The 19,989-nt window shown below is 35.1% G+C and overlaps 2 protein-coding genes across 3 annotated transcripts; one reads left to right on the top strand and one right to left on the bottom strand.

Annotated features, from left to right (window-relative positions):
• Positions 1 to 527: 527 nt before the first annotated feature.
• On the bottom strand, positions 528 to 6,379 carry LOC131950940 (ankyrin repeat, SAM and basic leucine zipper domain-containing protein 1-like). The gene is made up of 13 exons (XM_059313152.1): positions 6,051 to 6,379; positions 4,910 to 4,971; positions 4,652 to 4,779; positions 4,073 to 4,195; positions 3,728 to 3,845; positions 3,439 to 3,550; positions 3,070 to 3,204; positions 2,709 to 2,842; positions 2,346 to 2,481; positions 2,145 to 2,260; positions 1,793 to 1,913; positions 1,329 to 1,433; positions 528 to 882 (listed from the first exon to the last, which is right to left on the bottom strand). The coding sequence occupies exons 1-13, from the start codon at positions 6,288 to 6,290 to the stop codon at positions 679 to 681; spliced, it is 1,734 nt and encodes a 577-aa protein (XP_059169135.1). The 5' UTR covers positions 6,291 to 6,379; the 3' UTR covers positions 528 to 678.
• A 2,939-nt stretch (positions 6,380 to 9,318) lies between these two features.
• Positions 9,319 to 17,312, top strand: LOC131950941 (RNA-splicing ligase RtcB homolog). Of its 2 annotated transcripts, none has more exons than XM_059313154.1 (14): positions 9,319 to 9,394; positions 11,554 to 11,666; positions 12,214 to 12,360; positions 12,582 to 12,630; positions 12,862 to 13,069; positions 13,448 to 13,497; positions 14,129 to 14,235; positions 14,376 to 14,535; positions 14,719 to 14,894; positions 15,261 to 15,449; positions 15,730 to 15,840; positions 16,012 to 16,131; positions 16,482 to 16,524; positions 16,730 to 17,312. In XM_059313154.1, exons 2-14 carry the CDS (start codon positions 11,577 to 11,579, stop codon positions 16,792 to 16,794), a joined length of 1,515 nt encoding a protein of 504 aa, XP_059169137.1. In that variant the 5' UTR covers positions 9,319 to 9,394; positions 11,554 to 11,576; the 3' UTR covers positions 16,795 to 17,312. The 2 variants fall into 2 exon arrangements, with proteins under 2 accessions (XP_059169137.1, XP_059169136.1); XM_059313153.1 differs by lacking the exon at positions 9,319 to 9,394 and adding an exon at positions 9,590 to 9,676.
• The last annotated feature ends 2,677 nt before the right edge of the window (positions 17,313 to 19,989 follow it).

Below are 19,989 nucleotides of genomic sequence, written 5' to 3'. Positions count from 1 at the left end.
AGGATATTTTAAATAAAATCTTTGGAATTAATATATGCCCCTGAATGATAATTTGACAGTACAAATCCAACAATACTACTTAAAAGCATAAAAAATGATTTAATTTTTTTTTCTACAACAAACTATTTAAAATTGCCAAGCTGCCTACTACCCATGTTTGTGATGTCATTTACTTACATTTACAACCCCCTAAAAGTGTTTTACTTCAATTATAACTCACAAAATTAATCACATACTTTGTGATATAAAATATACTCTAAATAATGCAGTTTTTATCAGTTAAAAAGTTTAAACTCTGGATTGTTGGCTTAAAGTATCTCCATAACAACAGGTTTTAGTCTGTACAATACATGCAACAACCATAAGAATAAAATATGGACCAAAATAATAAAAAATATTGAAGAACCAGCTGAACACTTTAGCAAAAAAATTAATGCTTCATTAACATAAATCAAACATCCATAAATGCCATTAGTAAATGAAGAGTAGCAAAATCTATAAAGGATGGAATGCCCGATAGTTTTTGAACTAATAAAGTTTTCTTATACATAATCTAATTATAAAAAGTATTGAAGTGTGTGCTATTAGTTATTAACCTCCACTAGTCTTAATTTTAGCTAGCACATCACATTAGATAAGATTCTGTGGGTTAATGTTATAATAGATCTTATGTCAATGTTATGTTTTAATGTTAAAGTTTAAGAGAGAATTAATTTTAGATGGAATGAAGGAGATGAGGGTCTCTCTACTGTGCCAAATGTAGACAGCCACACAGGATGAGACAAGCACAACTGATGCAATTATTATTTTCTGTGTTTTACTTCTCTTGAGGGTGGGTTTCTCAACAAGATCTGGGGGATCTAACTTTCTTTTCTTCATTTCCTGTAAGGATGAATGAGCATTAGCTACATGTGGTTTTAAAATAGTCTAAACACAAAATTCAACAACCAAAATGCTTCAATTGATTCCGTAACAACAAAAAAATAGTTTGCCATAACATTTTGAACAAAATGTGGTCTATATAGTTACACCCTATTACTACTGAAAACAATACAAGTTCTGCTGTACTCCTTATGAAGGGGTACAACATCCGAGGTAACACATAGAGCTAGATAATAGTAACAACCTACAGACTCAAATCAGATTAATAAACCTGTCCCCCACTCAATAAGCCCTTTTAATTACCTGAAGTAAATTAATTATACAAATAGAGCTAAAATATTAAGTCAAATTATTAACAAAACCAGCCTCTAGTTACCTTTAGATAAATTAATAATAAATCAGCCCTACACACTAAAGCTACATTATTTAGTTACTGTCTTAGTTACCTGAGTTAACTCTGACTGTAAAGATGCCAGCTGTGACCTCAAAGCTTCAACATTTTTCAGTGTGTCAACAACATGTCTCTTTAGCTGACTAGGTGAGACTCTGTCCTATAAAAGATAAAGGCAATTTTCTTAAGAGTTACAACTAAGTCTTACGTATTGCTAACTGTGACTCAAGGTCCTTGTTCTTTTATATGGAAAAATTATAACATTTTGCAAAAACATTTTTTGGATCACTTTACATAAAATTTTGTAAGATATAACAAAAGCATTTCTACAACTATACAATACTACTTTTACAGTAACACAGTGAACAAGTAGTAGTAAATTTACGAATTAGCAGCTTTTCACAATATAGTAGGCAATACTTGCAGTTGTAAGGTTACATATTAGCTACTTCTCTCACAGCAGTTGTAAAGTGACTTCTCACAACACAGTGACTGCTGTACTACAACTGGTCCACTTACCGTTGGGAGTGTGACAGTGTCCGGGTGTTTCTTAAGGTGCTCCCTCACATAAACAACTGTGCTGCCGATGTAGCGGAGGTGTTTGGATGTGTTGGCCATCATGGCAACTGCATCAGCACAGCTGTTTGTTTAGAAATGGAGTGAATTATGTTTAGATTTTAGAGTAACCTCTGTATGTTCAATTATGAGCTTAAATAGAGCTATAGCCATGAAAGGAAACTGCTTTGAAGTAAATTAGTTCTTTAAATTATAGAGACACTGGTTGTTGTTTAAAAAAAAAACTAGCACGACTAAATAACAAACTGTTTTACTAATGAAGTTAGAGCAAGAAAAAATTCCAATCCTAACTCACTTGATCTTTTTATTGTAATGAATAGAAACAAGACTAGAGGGCTCCCAGTCTTTCTTGTGGACAGCTTGAACAGCGTCTAGTATTTTTTTTCTAGCACCCACTTGCTCCACACCTGCCTAGAGAACACAAGATTTTGTTACCATTTCTTGAAGGCTTTGTAAAATATAACAAGAATGTTCCAGCTAAGAGTTTGATCTTTACCTTGATAAGATCATCTTCTGTTAAGGTCATGAGCAGGTTTAGATCAATCAGTTGTTCTTGAAACACTGAGATTAAGTGGGGAAGTTCAAGTCCCAAGAGGAAAACTTCTAATTCTCCATACCTCAGATCTGTGAATCTGAATGTTAATTTATTTTTTATTAAAAACTAAAATAGACAGCAATAGTATTTTACATATTGTTACTAATAAATATCTTTAAATTAACCTAAGAATCAAATAATTTATATTTTGATTTCAAAGTAGAATTTTCTTTAAGACATATCAATCATTTAAATATTTTTGGAGGCAATAAATTGGTTTTAGATTATAAAAAAACTTAAAAAACAACACTGGAAATTATTTACTTTGACTGATGCAGTTCATCTCCACAATCAAATGTTTTGGTGGTGGGTGTGGTGCTATTTTTTGCCTGGTCTTTTCCTGAATCTCCTGCTGCATTTGTTACACTTTTTGACCCGTGCTCAAGCAGAGATAGAATCTTTGAAAAAAGTAATATTTTTTTTTGTATATCAATTACCTGGGATAAACTTAGGCAGTCAGGATATTTAGATCACTTTTTGACTGATTTAAAAACTATTTATTATTATTAGGCAGAAAAATCAGCTTTTTTGTTCATTTCTAATTTTTTTAAAAAATTATCTGATTACACTAGCCTTTGGTAAAGCTTGAACTACAATTTATGACACCAAACTGATCTTTTCTCACCTCATTTGTAGGTAAATTAGCAGCCAAGTCTTTGACAGTTAGTTTATCATGGTGTTGGATATTAGGGTTAGCACCTGATTCTAGCAGCTCAATGACCACAGCTGCACGTCCCCGTTGTGCTGCCCAAGTCAGTGCCTGGAACAGAAAAATTAACAGGACTGTCTTATATAGACCTTTTTTTTCAGCTGTCTACCAATTAGGAAGTACTGTCTTAATACCAGCATTAAATATTTTAACACAATTTGCCTTTCAAACTGATGACCTAATTAATTATTATTAATGCAAAAATAAATTTAAATATTTTCAAAATATGGGTAAACATTTTTCTCTGGTGAAAAGAAGAAAGATATATTTTTTTGCGGAACTTACAGTCCACCCTCGAGTATCTTGTTTATTTATATCAGCTCCACTTTTGATTAGTTCTTTCACTACAGCGTGGTGGCCCTCCCTGCTAGCCAACATCAAAGGTGTTGCGTGAAGTCTGAAAAAAACCCACTCATCAGGTTCAATAACAATGATTATCAAGAATATAAATATTTTATTATGATGCTATTTCTGTACACAAAATTGCTAAATCAACATTTTAATTTTAAAAGATTGATTCAGTAGTTGTAGTTAAATATTGATCAGAACGGCTGATTTTGTTGAAACAATGTACCTGTCTTTTGCATTAATATCAGCACCTGTCGCAAGCAGTATTTTAACACATTCTGTTACATCGTCTAAATTTTCTGAATAACTTGATGAGCAAGCAGCCATTAGAGGTGTAAACATATCTGGAGAGAAGAAAGAAATAATGTATTTTTGTTTTATGTGTTAATGTTACAGTAGGTAGTTAACTGATTTAAGTCACAAATGTTGAACTAAATCTGCAGCTACAGATTTAACAGGGCTTAATTAACAAGACATATTTCTGAGGTGATAGTCATGTATTTTTCTAAGAATGCTTAAAAAATTATCTTGGATGGAAGAATTTTTCAAACAGGTAATAAATCCTTGTTACCATGGTGAAACTTTGGATCAGCACCCCTGTCCAGTAAACACTGTACAACTTTCGGATGCGCATAGTTTGCTGCATACATTAATGCTGACCATCCACTTTTGTATGGCTCATTGATTGGTAGGGCTAAACATAGAGAGGGGTAAAAGTTAACATTCAAAGAACACACATCTATAGGTATTGTTCTTTTTATCCACTGTAGGTTAAATTTAAATGTAACTGATATTTTTAGTCTGTATAGCTGATAACCTTGCCAAATCTAACCTTTATCTGTAGTCATTAAATTTACCCTTTAAAAAAATGTGATGGTTCATGGGGTAGATGAATTATAAATTAAGAGTTTAGAACTTCACTTGTTTCTGTGACCTCGCCTAAGGACCCAAGCCAGGAATCCAAACTTGAGACTTCTGTGTTAACAGTCATGCACACTACTGGCTAACCAGCCCCCCCCCCCCCCCCCAACTTTATCTAGGTATTAATTCTCAATAACAAAAGATATAGCAGAAATAATGTGTATTTTCGCCATTATTTAGACACATCTCATTAGCAGATACACCAGAAATAATGGTATTATTGACCTACCTTGATTTAGGCACTTTTCTACTAGTTCTAAGTCCCCTTTAACAACTCCTGTCTTCAGATCTTCCATAGAAAAAATATTTGAGTAAAATGGTCTTGATAAGTTTTTCCCATTGTGTGAAGCTGATACCCTAATTGTGACAAAGAGAAAATTTCACAATGAATTATCAGAGAGCTGAAGTATACAGTTAAATAAGACACAGTCAGAACTAATGATTAGGTCATTTTATCAACCTAGAAACTCAAAGTGAAAATACTTACTCTCTTTGACGAACAATGTTTACATGTTTTGTATGTACAGGTACAAAAGTTTTTTCTTGACTCTAGAAAAAAAAGATAAATGTTTATACACTTATAATTCTATTTAATTTAATACAAATGTGTTTAAGTTTAGTTTAAGTATTCTTATAAATTGTGGTATTAAAATTCATACTAAAAGTAAGCTAACAATGTTTTTTTGTCAATCTTCAGCATTTACTCAACCTTCTCCTCTTTCCTTTCAACCTAAATTTTATGGGTTGAATCTGTCTTGTGCTTATCACATGCATTGAGCAGGCACCCCAGCCATCTTAATGCTAATGGTGGTCAATATTTCTAAATGACCCTTTTAATCCCTAGCAGAACTAGACCTAGGCCTCAGCCTATAAACTGCTTTTGATTGTTGACATTGACAGTTTTAACACAGATAACAAATGTGCTTTATTACTAATAATAATAAGTGTAAACTAAACCATGAACATTACATTTGTATGTTATAACTTATAAATTGTATGAAGTGTTAGGCCCTTTCAATTTCAAGCATGTGTCATGGATTGGCTGCCTCACTTGTACCCCAGAGATTTAGTTAATTTCAGTAAATCTACTAGAATACCACTGTAGCACATCACAAGCATTTATTGGTTCATGCCTCAGCATTATAAATCATCCTGGCTTGACACCCTAGCAATGAACAACAAAGGGGCCTACTTTAATAAGTATTATTAGAATGTACCACTTCTGCTATTGGTCACAATGCCTTGATCAATTAGGGGTTGGCAAGGGGCATTTCAAGATATTTATTTAAAAAATGCTATAGGCCTCACAATCTTGCATCATACATTTAACAAAGTGATATGATAAAATGTGAACATGAAGGTGATAAATATGCTGATTCATGATTCACAACAAAAATGAAGAAACACAATGAAATTATTGGGCATAATTTAATTAAAATTATGTGCTTGGGCACAAAAAGGCAAAAGGTGATGAAATTATTAAAATTCTAAAGATCTGTACTGTGGTTGTGAGACTGAGTGTAAGGCTGCTGTGCTTTGGTTGATTTTTGTAAAAACAAGTTGCCTAGTAGATCTACTAGAGTAGATTCTAGAACTAGATTCTAGTACTCATTTTTAGTTATACTTACTTTAAAATTGTGAAAATGATCCTGTTTATTAATATTTTGATTTCCATTTTGATTTCCATTCTTCTGACCAATGTGAATGTCTTTATTAACTTCATCAACTTGTGTTGTAGAAGTTGTAGTCGCAGTTGTAGGGCTATTCAATGTCATATTTCTTTTATTAATATCATAGGAGTAATCATCGTTGTCAAAGTATCCATCTTCTGAGTCATAATCGTCTTCTTCTGCCGGCACACACGACATTGCTTTGATCTTGCGTCAAGATGAATCGCAGTAATCTAGTTTATTTTGTTGAAGTTTGAGATCAACACAGTAGGTCTTCTCTGCACAGAGAACTCTTCGCTCTTTCCAGATTTAAAAGTGCCTTCTAAAATCGAAAGTAATCGTAACTTGTAGGCCTAAACAATTTATCTTTACTTTGTACTCACAACCGCGTTATTCTTGCCCACAAAAAAGTCAAAACTCAATGTATTATACACGAGCCGACCCGCAGCGTATCAAACGCCGCTACTATTTAGTTGTTTTATTATCTACTTTTCAGTAATTCATAATTTGTGAATTCGACAATGCTGCCACTGAAAATATTTGCTTTAAAACACTATCAGTAGCTCGTTAAGGACGATAACCACCCCCCTCCTTTCCCCAATCCCTCCCTCCCCCGTGAAAGCAAACAGCTCTTAGTTACCTCCCCTAAGTTTAAAATCGTTTCAAACTAAATTATCTGCCCCTAATAGCCGTCACTAAACCCGGCTCTACGATTGTAAACATTTAGCGTGAACCACAGCTCACCAGACCATGTAGGGGTGGGGTGGTAGGGAGCGCGCTTACAGCTTGGTGTTTTCTATCGTCTCCAAGAAGAGAATTATATATATATAGAAAATAGATGCTCATTTGTAGGGGGGGGGGGGGGGGGAATGCCTTCTCCGTTGGAAGCCTTTTAATTAGAGCTACTAATTGAAAAAAACTTTCAAAAATAAAAATTGCACCAGTTTTAAAACACCGCACCATGCGCTCGATCGTTGACTAAATCGACGTCAAAATTAGATAACCACCTGAAATGTAAATATTTATATTAATACATACAATAATAATCTATTACCAAAGGCTTATCTAGGGGAGGGCGGGTGGGGCATCCGCCTTGGTGACGATCCAATATAGAGCGCCAAACGTGGTAGATATATCTATAAAATATATCTATCTATCTATATATCATTTAAAAAAGGTCATTACTGAATTACAGTCGAAGTCATTAACTGCTACTTGGCGTTACGGACTTATTCATTTTTTTTCTACATCAGTTGTGTGAGACCAAAATAAAAAGGCAAAGCGACTGATAAAAAGCGCCCCGCCCGACCTTTCCAAATGAGCCGCCGATATATTGTGGGGAAGGGGCTTTATCGCCAACGCGAATAGCTATATAGGGCTAATAGGCCTAATTTGGGGAGGGGTGCAAAATTGATATATCGCCCAGGGCGCCCAAATAGATCACTACTCCTTTGTATATTACACTGTCTATAGTTTATATAATATAATCAAATTATTAATGAATATTTTAATAATGGCCATGAAATGTTTTAGCGTCCCTTATTGATAGCGCCATAGGCGACCGCCTAGATCGCACCCTGTCTGCTTGACTTCAATCGATGACTACGCAGAACCATTATTATAACTGGATGATCCCATGCTAACGCCCCCCACGACTCCTCAAAGAGTATTACCTTGCAGAGTTATCTTACAGGTTTTCAGACAACACCTAGCGAATGCCATTCGTGTTTGTTTGTGTAACGAAATTGTAAACAATTATTACTCTATTGAGCGCACTGTTTATCTAATATATAAAGCTCAGTTCTGTATGTAATGCATTTGTATGTCGTTGGAATTGTACGATTTTAAGTGTTAGAAAAATTATCGTGCGCATTTGTCTAAATTTATGAGCTAAAAAATTACTATTGAAAGTGTTGGGAAATAATTTTCATTTTTCAAATTATAGTAATAATTGTCGGCATGTTCATTAAACACAAGTTTTAAAAAAAATATCATCTTTTACAAAAATTCTAATTATGTCTTTATTTAGTCCTATAGCACTTACTTCCCTTTGATAAATTAGGAAAAACACAATTACTTCCCTTTATAAACCCATTGCATTCCGTGAAAATAATTTACTTTTTAATTACTTTGTTTTGGTGTTGGGAAAAAAATAATTACATAATTAGCGGGGATTGATCAAGTGCAAATGTTGTAGGTATTTTACGGATAAGCTTGGAGTATTAAAATTGTTTATTAAATTGAAACAGGCGCGTTCGTTTAAGTGAGTGCAAAAGACTGTGAATAAGTTGGGGTACTATAGTCGTTCATTAAGCTAAAACAGGTGATTCCGCCCCGGGCGTTTATGTTCGCGTTAGTGTTTTCTTTGTGTTTAGGTGGGTTTGCGTTAGTGGTTGCGTTTTAATTTGGTTCGTTTTTGTTCTTTCTTTTTTCGTTTTTGTTTGTGTTTTTTTTGTTTGGGTTTGTATTTGTGTTTTTGGTTGGTTTTGCGTTTGGATTTGGTTTGTTTTCGTTTGCTTTTTTCGTTGATTTTTTTTTTGTGTTGGTATTGGTGTTTGTGGTTGGGTTTGTTGTTAGGTTTTTGTTTTCGTTTGCTTTTTTGTTTGTTTTTTCTTTGTGTTTGTATTGGTGTTTGTGGGTGTGGTTGTGTTTGTTGTTAAGTTTTTGTTTTCATTTGTATTTGTAATTGTGTTAGCGTTATGTTTGCGTTTTGTTGTTTTGGTTTTGGTTGGTTGTGGTTTGGGTGGGCAATGCCGGGTTTATGATGATTACTAAACACACAGGTAATGGTCTTTAACAGAAAGGTTTTTCACAGAAGCCAGAGCAGGGCCTGGCCGGGACGGCTAGTTCTATCATAAATCTGGGTTAAGGGTCATCCACACTTTTTGGGCGATTTTTTACCCACTCCCTTTTCCCGCTGTCACAAAAAGCCAGAACACCCTCAAAATTGCAGGTTGCTTTTTTAAAACATCGATTTCTTTCTAAACTGTTATTAACAGAGTTCGATATATTAAACAATTTATATTAGGGCCTGCAGTTTATAATAAACAGGTTTCTAAAACGCGAAATGAAGGCTAAAATTATGTTTTAAACTTTACTTTTTTTTAATTTAAAAGCGTGACTTCACACTCTCAGAGGAGCTTCCTCCACCCCCCCCCCCCCACCCTCATCACACATCGTCACAATATACTGGACGAACACCCCTTCCATTAAGGAATGTGACGCCATTTACGACCTACAGAAACTATATCTAAATTTAGATAGATCTATGATGTAAATCAGACTTTGAGTTGAACACTTTGGTAATAGTCCAATATTTTTTTTTAATGATTTAGATTCTAGATCTAAAATACATTAATAAATTTCTGGTCTATTAGATTTATAGATCTAGAGCTAGAGTCTACATCTACTAAATTAAATTGTCTAAATGTAACCTATGAATAGCCTATTAAAATCTATTATGTTTACTTTTTACTTGGCCCGGTCAATTTGTTTTTAGTTCCGGTTTAATTTGGCATTAACGTTGTCTGCTGCCGTCATCGTTTCTTCTATTTCATTTGACATTTACTGACATTTACTTCTAGGTAGATCTAGATTCTTAATGAACTATTTTATTTACACAGGATACATTGTTTTTATTCGTATAATCAATAGCAATTGGGCCCCCATCCGGTTCAACGAAATTAAAGTTATGTTGGTCACACTCATGACTCAAATCACTACTCGTCTTACAGACTACTGTCTACTCAATAGTCTACTCAATGTTACACAACACACGAACGAATACACTATCTAGATCTAGATGTATACTACACTAGATCTATAACTATAATGCTCACTATACTGAGATACTCTATCTATAGTATAGATTCTACACTATACACAGTCATCTGTTGTACTTAAAAACTAAATAATGTTTTGTAGCCTACTACTTGTTCAAAGATAAACTTTGTAATGTTAAAGTTTAAAGTAACAACAGAACATAAAATGTAATGTAGTAATGTTACTTTACTTTTTATACTTAAACAAAGTTTAACTTTAAATTACTTCTATAAGTTATAGATATAGAATCTAGACTAGATCTAGTAGTAGAAGTTTAGAAGAAATCTTTAGTCTTACTCTAAATTACTCTTGGTTCTTGATCCTATGGTAAAATAAATAGTAAATAGCAAGATACAAAAAATGAAATGCCACAAGGGTGTGAAAACTGCCTGTCTGAACTCACAGTGACGCCCTCGGCTGAGACAGGATTTTTCTTTTGCTGACAAGAAAGCATGAGCTCGTTATCATATGAGCAAAGATGTTGTTGTAATTTTTGGATATTAAAAAAAATCTAGATCTTGACCCAGACCCTAGATCAGGGGTCTCCAAACTACGGGCCGGATGCGGTCCGCGAGGTCTTCTCATCCGGCCTGCAGTGATCATTTTGTCCAAGGAAAAAAAATGATTGTTGTAGGTGGCTGAGGAATTTTGCCTCGAAAATTCAAATCAATTGCCCACCATGTTGCAGAAATGAGTGTGACTCAAATAGCAAAAAATGCAAGCAAGTTTCGCCATTCTTCAATTGCAATGGATAAGTCGCTGGACAGCTGTTTCACCTCTCAACTGCTTGTGTTCATTAGAGGTGTGGAAGAAGACATGAACATAACACAAGAGCTGGCTTCCCTACAAAGCACATATTGCACTGTTACTGGAGAGAATATATTCAATTAGTAAAAAAAAATAACATTTGCTAATTATAACTTGGCCTGGACTAACCTCAGTTACCTGACAATTCATGGAGGAAAGTACATGAGTGGCATAAAGAAAGGCTTGGTTGGACAAGCAAATGAGAAAAACATTCTACAAATTAAATTTGTATATATTTCTATGTAAATTATAATTCATTGGAGGGGGGGTAGACATTCTTTGGGGAATGTGGGGGGGGGGGGGGGCGCCACCCCTAATAGATGCCTGAAAGAAACTGGCCTCCGAACTCATAATTGATAGTTAATGCGGCCCTCGGGCTGAAAAGTTTGAAGACCCCTGCTCTAGATCCAGAAAAATGAATACACATCTCAGGAAAAAAAACCCAAATGAAACAAAAAAATGTCTCCCAATTTGTCTCGCCATTTATTCGTAATTCCACAGATTATGTCTCACATTTTACAGCCTTGCTATTTCACGTCTTGCATTACTAAGACCCTAGATTTTAGACTAGACTTGTATAGCTGCTAGACTCTAGCTTGATCTACTTTTTAATTTAACTTAGTCCTAATACTTATAAATACTATCATTATGTCTTCTTTTGACTAGACTAGAATATAGATAAAAGTAGAAACTCTATGAGCCTAATTACTTTAGCAATATTCTAACACTTTTTAAAACTGGACTAGTCCATTGGAAGCTGTAGCTGGACTGAAAAACTCTTCTTTAGAATAGATTCTAGATATAGTAAAATTTTATCTTTATGTTTTTTCAGGTGCTCTTGTTGGAAGTTTGAAAATGCGAACATATCAAGAAGAACTGAAGTTCCTGGAAAAGGAAACTAGCAATTGTTGGCACATAAAGAAGGGTTTTGTTGACAATATGAAGGTATAACTATTAGAGATATAAGTTTTTATACTATGTTGCTGTTTTCTGTATTTTATTAAAGAAATTTCACTCTCTGTTGCATTGTTTAACATCTACATTAGCCTGTAATTTTTCCTGTTTGTTTCTCTTATGCAATTTCAAATATAAATTCATTGCAAACTATATTAAATGCTGGAATTATCTTTACACATTTTTTTTATATATCATATTTAGAAATTGTTTAATTGAGGAACTCTTTTGATGTGAATTTCAAAATTAGTCTAGATTTAATTTACATTTAAAGGAATTTAAAACCTTAAAGTCTATATTTGTTAAAAGAAAAGAGTGATTTTCAAATATATTTTTTTCATACTGAAATCTTTAAAGTTTGTACACATTAGAAATCTAGCTAATCATGCTTAGTAACATCTTTCCGACTAGAATGAAATCCTTGCCCTTGCTATCCATCACATACATTGTAAAAAATTGACTGTTTAATAAATTAGACCGGGGGAATGGAATTTTTTTTTTAGCACTACTGCTAACACAAAATGTTATTTATTGTTAGGTTGATGGATACTTCTATGTGAATGCTTCGTTGGAGAAATTAATGTTTGATGAACTCAAGCAGTCATGCAACAGCAAAGGATTCGGTGGGTTTTTGCCAGGAATGAAACAAATTGCTAATGTGGCTGCACTACCTGGAATTGTTGGGGTATGTCTTTAGTTTCAGGACCATAAAGTGGTAGAGCATGTAATTGTCTATCTGAAGGCCTAATGTTTGGTACTTAGACAAGCTCATATAGTTAAACCTTACAGCTATGACTCTAGTGTGGGTAAAGTATAGTTACCTCAGCATCGTGCTCCCTTCATATACTTTATTGATGAATTTAAAATGTTTATCATAAACTTATGCTGTTACATCATCTGTTACAGAGATCTATTGGTTTGCCTGATGTACATTCTGGATATGGATTCGCTATTGGTAAAATACTTATGTTTTTATTATTTTATGTTTTGAAATGTTTTTGTAGGATCATCAAATTGTTTATATTGTTTCCTTCAAGAAATTTTAGCCATATTTTTCTTTACAATGCTAGTAAAGAAAGTTGTCATTTTAAAAAAAAAAACGTGTGGGTATGTCTCAGTAAGAAAAAATAACTTATTAATTGACTCAAAATGTACTTAATGTAGATTTTAAAATTTAATCCCTCAGGAAACATTGCAGCCTTTGATATGAGTGATCCCAAGTCAGTAGTGTCGCCAGGTGGTGTAGGCTTTGATATCAACTGTGGTGTGCGGCTACTGAGGACCAATCTTCACCTGAATGACGTGCAAGCTCTGAAAGAACAGCTGGCCCAGTGCCTGTTTGATCACATCCCAGTTGGTGTGGGGTCAAAGGGCATCATTCCAATGTCAGCTCAGTAAGTTGATCTTACACTTGGAGAACTAATTAATGCACATAATTAAAGTGACAGCTACAACCAAGAGTTTTTAAAAAAGATTGCACAACTTAAAATCTAATGTCTTGTGTTATACAGCTGCAAAAAAATGTCTTCAAGCAAAAAAGTAGCTTCTATGTCTTCAAGTCTATTCAAAAACATAGTTTCTTAAATGTCTTTTAAAAAGATATCAATTCAAATTTTGAATGCTAAAATCTGACTTTCAAGCTAAAAGCTGAATTAAAATCTGACTTTCAAGGTAAAAGCAGAATTGAAATCAACAATTAAACTTAAAACTTCTTTTAAATTTGTGTCATCACTTACCATTTAAACTTCACTGATGTTTGTATTTTGCCTCAGGAATCTTGAAGAAGCTCTAGAGATGGGGATGGACTGGTCACTAAGAGAAGGTTTGTATGTCTGAGCAACAAGTTATCTCCCATAGATAGTAGCTTCACTCCATTCTTTAGCTCTGTATATTGGAGATTTTAGTGTGATGTGGCTGGGGTTTAGTGAAAGGAGCACAACAGTAAACCCAACTGTTTTGGTTCTATTCCTGATGTTAATGTCTACAAAACACTCCACAAATAGTGTTGTCATGTGTAAATAGTATTTAACTGAATACATTGTATTGGAACTGGGAGAGGCATAACATCTAATTCTGTTAGTACAGATCTGCTTACTAGAACAACATGGGTACATTTGAAAACTATAACAATAGGGCTTGAAGGGTTCAGAGTTTGTTGGATAATGACACAACCCTTCAAAAAGTTCATCATACAAACACAGCCTTCCACTTCCACAGACAGGACTCCTGGTATAAACAACCTTTCCCTTTGACCAACTAAACAAGAATTGTAAAAACTTATGTATTGTACTCTCCCCTACCACAGCACCTCCCCTACTACATAAATACTCTCTCTCAAAATAAACTTCCATTTCACAACACTACTTCAAAATTGGCAGAAATTTATTGGATTAGACTAGAAAAGTTAAAGAATTAATAAGACATATTTAGCAGTCTATCTTCTGTCCATGTAGGTTATGCATGGGCTGAAGACAAGGAACACTGTGAGGAGTATGGCAGAATGCTGCAAGCTGATCCTTCCAAAGTCAGCAGCAGAGCCAAGAAACGAGGGTTACCCCAGGTAGGTGTGGGTTTAGCAAATATTTATTTCTTGTTATTTTATATTAATGTACAGCAATAGCAACAATAAATATAAAATCAAATTTTAGTACAACACTAAGACATGACTGGGTGGTTCATGAATTTTGTTTCATAAAACAGCTTGGCACACTGGGAGCAGGCAACCACTATGCTGAGATTCAGGTTGTGGAAGAAATATTTGATGAATATGCTGCTAAGAAAATGGGAATTGAGTTCAAAGATCAAGTGTGTGTTATGATACATAGTGGGAGCCGTGGCATGGGCCATCAGGTGGCTACAGGTGAGAACACTCTTTTTTTACAGGTATTTAAGGCCTGAATTATGTGCCATTATTATAATGTAGTTGTATAAATATGTAGATGCCCTTGTGTTTATGTGGCATTACTATAATGTAGTTGTATAAATGTGTAGATGCCCTTGTGTATATGTGGCATTACTATAATGTAGTTGTATAAATGTGTAGATGCCCTTGTGTCCATGGAGAAAGCCATGAAGCGTGATGAAATTCATGTGAATGATCGTCAACTGGCCTGTGCCCACATCCAGTCAACAGAAGGTCAAGACTACCTCAAGGCCATGGCATCAGCAGCCAACTATGCTTGGGTCAACAGGAGCAGTATGACATTTTTAACTAGACAGGTCAGTACGTTTCTTTAGTATAGTCTTTAAAACATCAGTCATTCTTGCTATGTTTCATCATTTATTAATCCTTTTTTTACATCAAATTTAAAAGCATCGAAAAAAAAGGTATATTAAATTTATTGTTGACAGTTAAGACATTTTCTTTTTATTTGACAAGGAGTCTGCTTTGTTTCCTTAATGTTTCATCAACTATCCTGGAATTTCATTCATACGTAAAAATAGAAGTTGTCTGTATGCTGTAAGGGGTTGCAGTAGTTGACAAATGGCTGTGAAAAATGTGGTAGTTAAATTTAAATAGAATATCAAGAAATTTTTCATGTTCTAACTCACAGAAACATTTAGTATTGAGAAATTTGTTTTCAGGCATTTGCAAAAATGTTCAACAGTACACCAGACGACCTTGACATGCATGTCATCTACGATGTGTCACACAACATTGCCAAAGTAGAAGAGCATTTTATAGACGGTAAACAGAAGACGTTATTAGTGCATCGGAAGGGTTCAACAAGGGCATTTCCTCCACATCACCCCCTCATACCTGTAGATTACCAGGTGAGTTTATCCAGTGTATTTAGCTATGGTGGTGTGTGGTAGTGACTATATCGCACACTCCTATCCCTGTAGATTACCAGGTGAGTTTATCCAGTGTATTTAGCTATGGTGGTGTGTGGTAGTGACTATATCGCACACTCCTATCCCTGTAGATTACCAGGTGAGTTTACCCTGTATGTTTAGCTATGGTGGTTTGTACTCAAGTTAAAAACAACTCATGTGTCCAGCTTTCTATTCCCAAGTTCTAGCAGCACAAAGTAATTTGTTATTGTTTACACAGCTGACCGGCCAACCAGTTCTGATAGGTGGTACAATGGGCACCTGTAGCTACGTCCTTACAGGCACAGAACAGGGGATGGTGGAGACATTTGGTACTACATGTCATGGTGCAGTAAGTGTTGACTCAGTCATGTCTTTAGATGTTTTTTATGTCATCTGGTGACATATTAGACAATCCCAAACTACAACCCTTCTTGTTTAATTTTCATAGCAGATTTTAGATCTATTGAATTGTCTAAATAGACCTGTGATACTTGAATTGATTGAATTTTGTTCACATTAGGGAAGAGCTTTATCCAGAGCCAAATCTCGCAGGAATCTAGAATACACAGATGTCCTTGAAGCACTCCGGCAACAGGGCATCAGCATACGAATAGCCTCACCCAAACTGGTCATGGAAGAGGTAACCGTTTTTTTTTTATCTTAAGTCAGTAGGTTGTTTTGTAACAATTGATTGGGAATGTCAGTCAGAGGGATTAATACGTTTTCTAATTTAATATTTTTGGATTAAGGATATAAATTATTTCACAGGTAAATAGAGCATATCTGTTTAATCTAAACTCTGATTTATCACAGTAATAAAGAAGATATTGCTAGTAGCCACAGTACAGTAAAAGTAGACATTGCTAGTAACCAAATCATGATCACTTAGGTTGAAAGGTGGTTGTATGATGTAGCTAAAATGTGTTGAATTAGCAGTGACACATTGTTGTTAAAAGCTCTAACATTGTTCTCTTTATCTTTTACTTACAGGCCCCTGAATCCTACAAAAATGTAACAGATGTAGTGGACACATGTAAGTTGGGTTACATTTTCTTTGACTTTTGCCTTTATGTTTTCTTGTTTGTATGTCATCCATTCTATTACATAAACTCTGGTAAAATGTGTTGTTGTTTATATATCTTCTATAACATAAACTCTGGTAAAATGTGTTGTGGTTTATCTTTATGTCCATTCTATTACGTAATCTCTGGTAAAATGTGTTGATGTTTATAACACAGGTCATGCTGCTGGCATCAGTAAAAAGTGTATCAAACTCCGACCTATTGCTGTCATTAAAGGATGAACCCTGACCTTTAACCCCACTCTACACCTAGAACAAGAAAGACATTTATAACCGCCTTTTGTGAAGGCCAAAGTGGTAGATTTGTGTGAAGCATTCACATATGTATTATATAACAGTTCTGTTTTGCTGATCATGATTTTGTTATGCAAATTATGCATGTATACCCAAATAAAAATGATGTGAATTTACTGTTCTTTAGTTAAGTAAGTCAGAAACATTTGTGGTGAAATATTTGATAGTTTTGTGAGGAGTCTACACGTTTGGTTTATTGTGTAGTAGAGAGCTACTGTTTCAGTTTCATGTTATTTATAATTGTCTTTTTAACAAGTCTTTGTTTAGTTGATGAAACTGTCATTTTTGTGTACAAGAAGTGGTCATGAACTAACACATATGATTACAAAGTATGTCTCATTTGGTTAAACTGTTATCTCACCTGAATACAGATACCTGGTTAAACTGTTACCTCACCTAAACACAGGGACCTGGTTTAACTGTGTGATAAATCCAATAAACATTTGCAATCTGATTTAGTTTTCACCTTTTCTTATTTAAAATTACAGCTTTTGGTCAGTGGTAATACCAGTTTCTGGGTGATTCTATAAAACTTGGGAACTCAGCTTTAATTGGTACCTGATAATGAAGGCCACTGGTCAGCAGACCACACAATGCTTATTTATGGCAAGGGTGAAGAAATCATTTTGTTTAACCAGTTCTACAATGCTTTCACTTTCCAGACGATGTAGAGTGGGGGTGGATCTAATACTGGCATTTACGGTAGAAGAACTGTCTTGCCCATGTTGAAATTTTATTGGTTAACGCCGGCAGATGGTAAATTGTCAATACAAATTCTAGTTATCTCCCATGTAACACGAAAATACATTCGTCCAGTATTTGATATTCAAAACTTTAACAAAGTTGTAGTTTTTTTTAAAGAAACAACCACCAGATCAAAAAAGTAATGGACGTAGATCAGATTGATTGAATACCACGACTCCCTGAACTAAATGATGAGATACTCGACTAACGTAACCTCATAGATCGTGACAACAAAATTGACTTGTGTTTACATTTAGCAGAACCAAAAAAAAAATCTGTCATTTTTGTCACAGCACGTGCGAGTAGTGGCTAGTCATTAAAGGCACTAGAGGATTTTACTTTGTTCTTTCTGACAAAGACCTAAAACAGAAACATCCGTTGTTATCGAGCTCTGTCTGTTAAGCTCCATTCCCTTTTCAAACAAGTTTTCGTTGGTTAGAAAAATAGTTTATTTAGGCATGCAACAAGTTGGCCTACATTATTATGGGATGTCTGCAGTTGTTAAATACAGACTTGTAGTACCAGTAAACAGAAACTTCTCAGTGGCTCGGCGTCGTTGAGCACATGACTCTTGACTCTGTAAGACTCAGCTGAGTGCACTCAGCTCTGATGGAAGGTTGCAGGGCATATCACTGGTCCGTGACGTATTTTTACACACGGGGGGCAGTGTTTCTTCCAGACTTTTTTCTCCGGGGGGGCACTTGAAATCTTCGGGGGGGCGGTAAACTTTCTTCGGGGGGGCGGACACTGTTAAAAGTATATATTTTCTATATAAATTATATAAATTTCATTTCGTTCGGGGGGGCGGTAAAAATTTTTCGGGGGGGCTTCGCCCCCCCGAAGAGATGCCTGGAAGAAACTCTGACGGGGGGGGGGGGGGAGTACGACCTCGATCGTTAGTTTTTTTTGTCAGAGGTTAATTTTTTCCAATCTAGTTTATTGAAACAAGCTTAACTGGTTATGTATACATCATATATAATATTGCATGTCGTAGTCCCCTATATATAGAAACCCTTGCAATGTGTGGTCTTGATTAGCCGTACCCCCTATACTGCCCTATAGCATGGTGATAGTCTATAGAAATCCTTACACAAACTGTTGCTGACTAGCCTATGGATTTAACAAACAATCCCGATATATTTTTTTGTTTGTTTATTCTCAAGTAGGCCTATGCGATATCAACATTTATTCAACACGAATACCCTGAACACAGTAGTTTTATCACTAGTTTGTTATGATAGATCTTTTATCGATAGATGTGATTTGCTGTACAATTTCCCCCCAAATAAAAATGGACCAATCGGATGCAGTTTGCCATTAGACCGTGCATAATGGGGTTGGCCAGCCTCCTACGTCACAACCGTGAGAAACTTAAAAGAGGACTTGCCTGGTTGTAATCGATTTTTGTAGTATCGATACCCACTGGCATTGTTCAACTCCTATAGGATGCTATTCAAATATTTTGATGCAGATTTTCTTGTTTGTCAGAATGTATTATAGCTCTTTCTTTTTTTATTTTTAGAAAAAGATCTATTTTTAGCATAACAGGGTTAATATCGCATGAATATTCCTAGCAAGATTGGATTGGATCTTTAATGGAGACAAAATAACCTCATATGCCTTCTCTCAGTTGCCGTCTTGCACCCCTCCCCCCCCCCCCCTTTTAACAATGGAATATATTAAACATCCAAGAAATAACCATACTTGTAATAACTTGGTATATCACAACATATTGTAACACAGCAGAGAATCATGATAAATGACTTGGATCCTTACACGACAAATACCTTCGTTTGTAACGCGACAAATGGCGAGGGTCATAACACGACAAATGACATGCACTAGAATACGACAAATGACATAGATCAAAACACGACAAATGACATGCACTAGAATACGACAAATGACATAGATCAAAACACGACAAATGACATGCACTAGAATACGACAAATGACATAGATCAAAACACGACAAATGACATGCACTAGAATACGACAAATGACATAGATCAAAACACGACAAATGACATGCACTAGAATACGACAAATGACATAGATCAAAATATGACAAAAGACATGGACTAAAACAAATGACAGATCAAAACATGACAAATGATAAGGATTAAAACACGACATATGACATGGATTAGCACAAAAAGTAACTTGAAACACGACAAATTGACAACGCGACAATGGGTTTGGCTAACCAACTGCGCAACAAATGAAATAACCGCTAATGAGGAAGACAGACACGGCCAAGCTACTCTCTGCCAACAACAAAAACATGCTCAGTGTATTTTTGTGTGCGGCAGAAAGCCTTACAGTCATTGTGACGTTTGGTGGGTTTCTCTGCAACGTCGGGACTCGTGGGGATGGAAC

The sequence above is a fragment of the Physella acuta genome, unplaced genomic scaffold (assembly GCF_028476545.2).
Source record: "Physella acuta isolate Inbredline_101_S28 unplaced genomic scaffold, ASM2847654v3 ptg000791l, whole genome shotgun sequence".
NCBI classification, from domain to species: domain Eukaryota; kingdom Metazoa; phylum Mollusca; class Gastropoda; family Physidae; genus Physella; species Physella acuta.
Note: the sequence above shows the minus strand (reverse complement) of the source record. Positions and strands in the feature narration are given on the sequence as shown.

What these genes read in the sequence shown, in the direction of transcription:
- LOC131950940 (XM_059313152.1), bottom strand. Translation starts at nt 6,290, where the DNA reads ATGTCGTGTGTGCCGGCAGAAGAAGACGATTATGACTCAGAAGATGGA. An exon ending in AGAAAAGTGCCTAAATCAAG is followed by an intron (nt 4,196 to 4,651) that starts GTAGGTCAATAA and finishes CTCTATGTTTAG; the next exon opens with CCCTACCAATCAATGAGCCA. An exon ending in TACAGTCAGAGTTAACTCAG is followed by an intron (nt 883 to 1,328) that starts GTAACTAAGACA and finishes TCATCCTTACAG; the next exon opens with GAAATGAAGAAAAGAAAGTT.
- LOC131950941 (XM_059313154.1), top strand. Translation starts at nt 11,577, where the DNA reads ATGCGAACATATCAAGAAGAACTGAAGTTCCTGGAAAAGGAAACTAGC. An exon ending in CCAAACTGGTCATGGAAGAG is followed by an intron (nt 16,132 to 16,481) that starts GTAACCGTTTTT and finishes TTTTACTTACAG; the next exon opens with GCCCCTGAATCCTACAAAAA. An exon ending in AACAGATGTAGTGGACACAT is followed by an intron (nt 16,525 to 16,729) that starts GTAAGTTGGGTT and finishes TTTATAACACAG; the next exon opens with GTCATGCTGCTGGCATCAGT.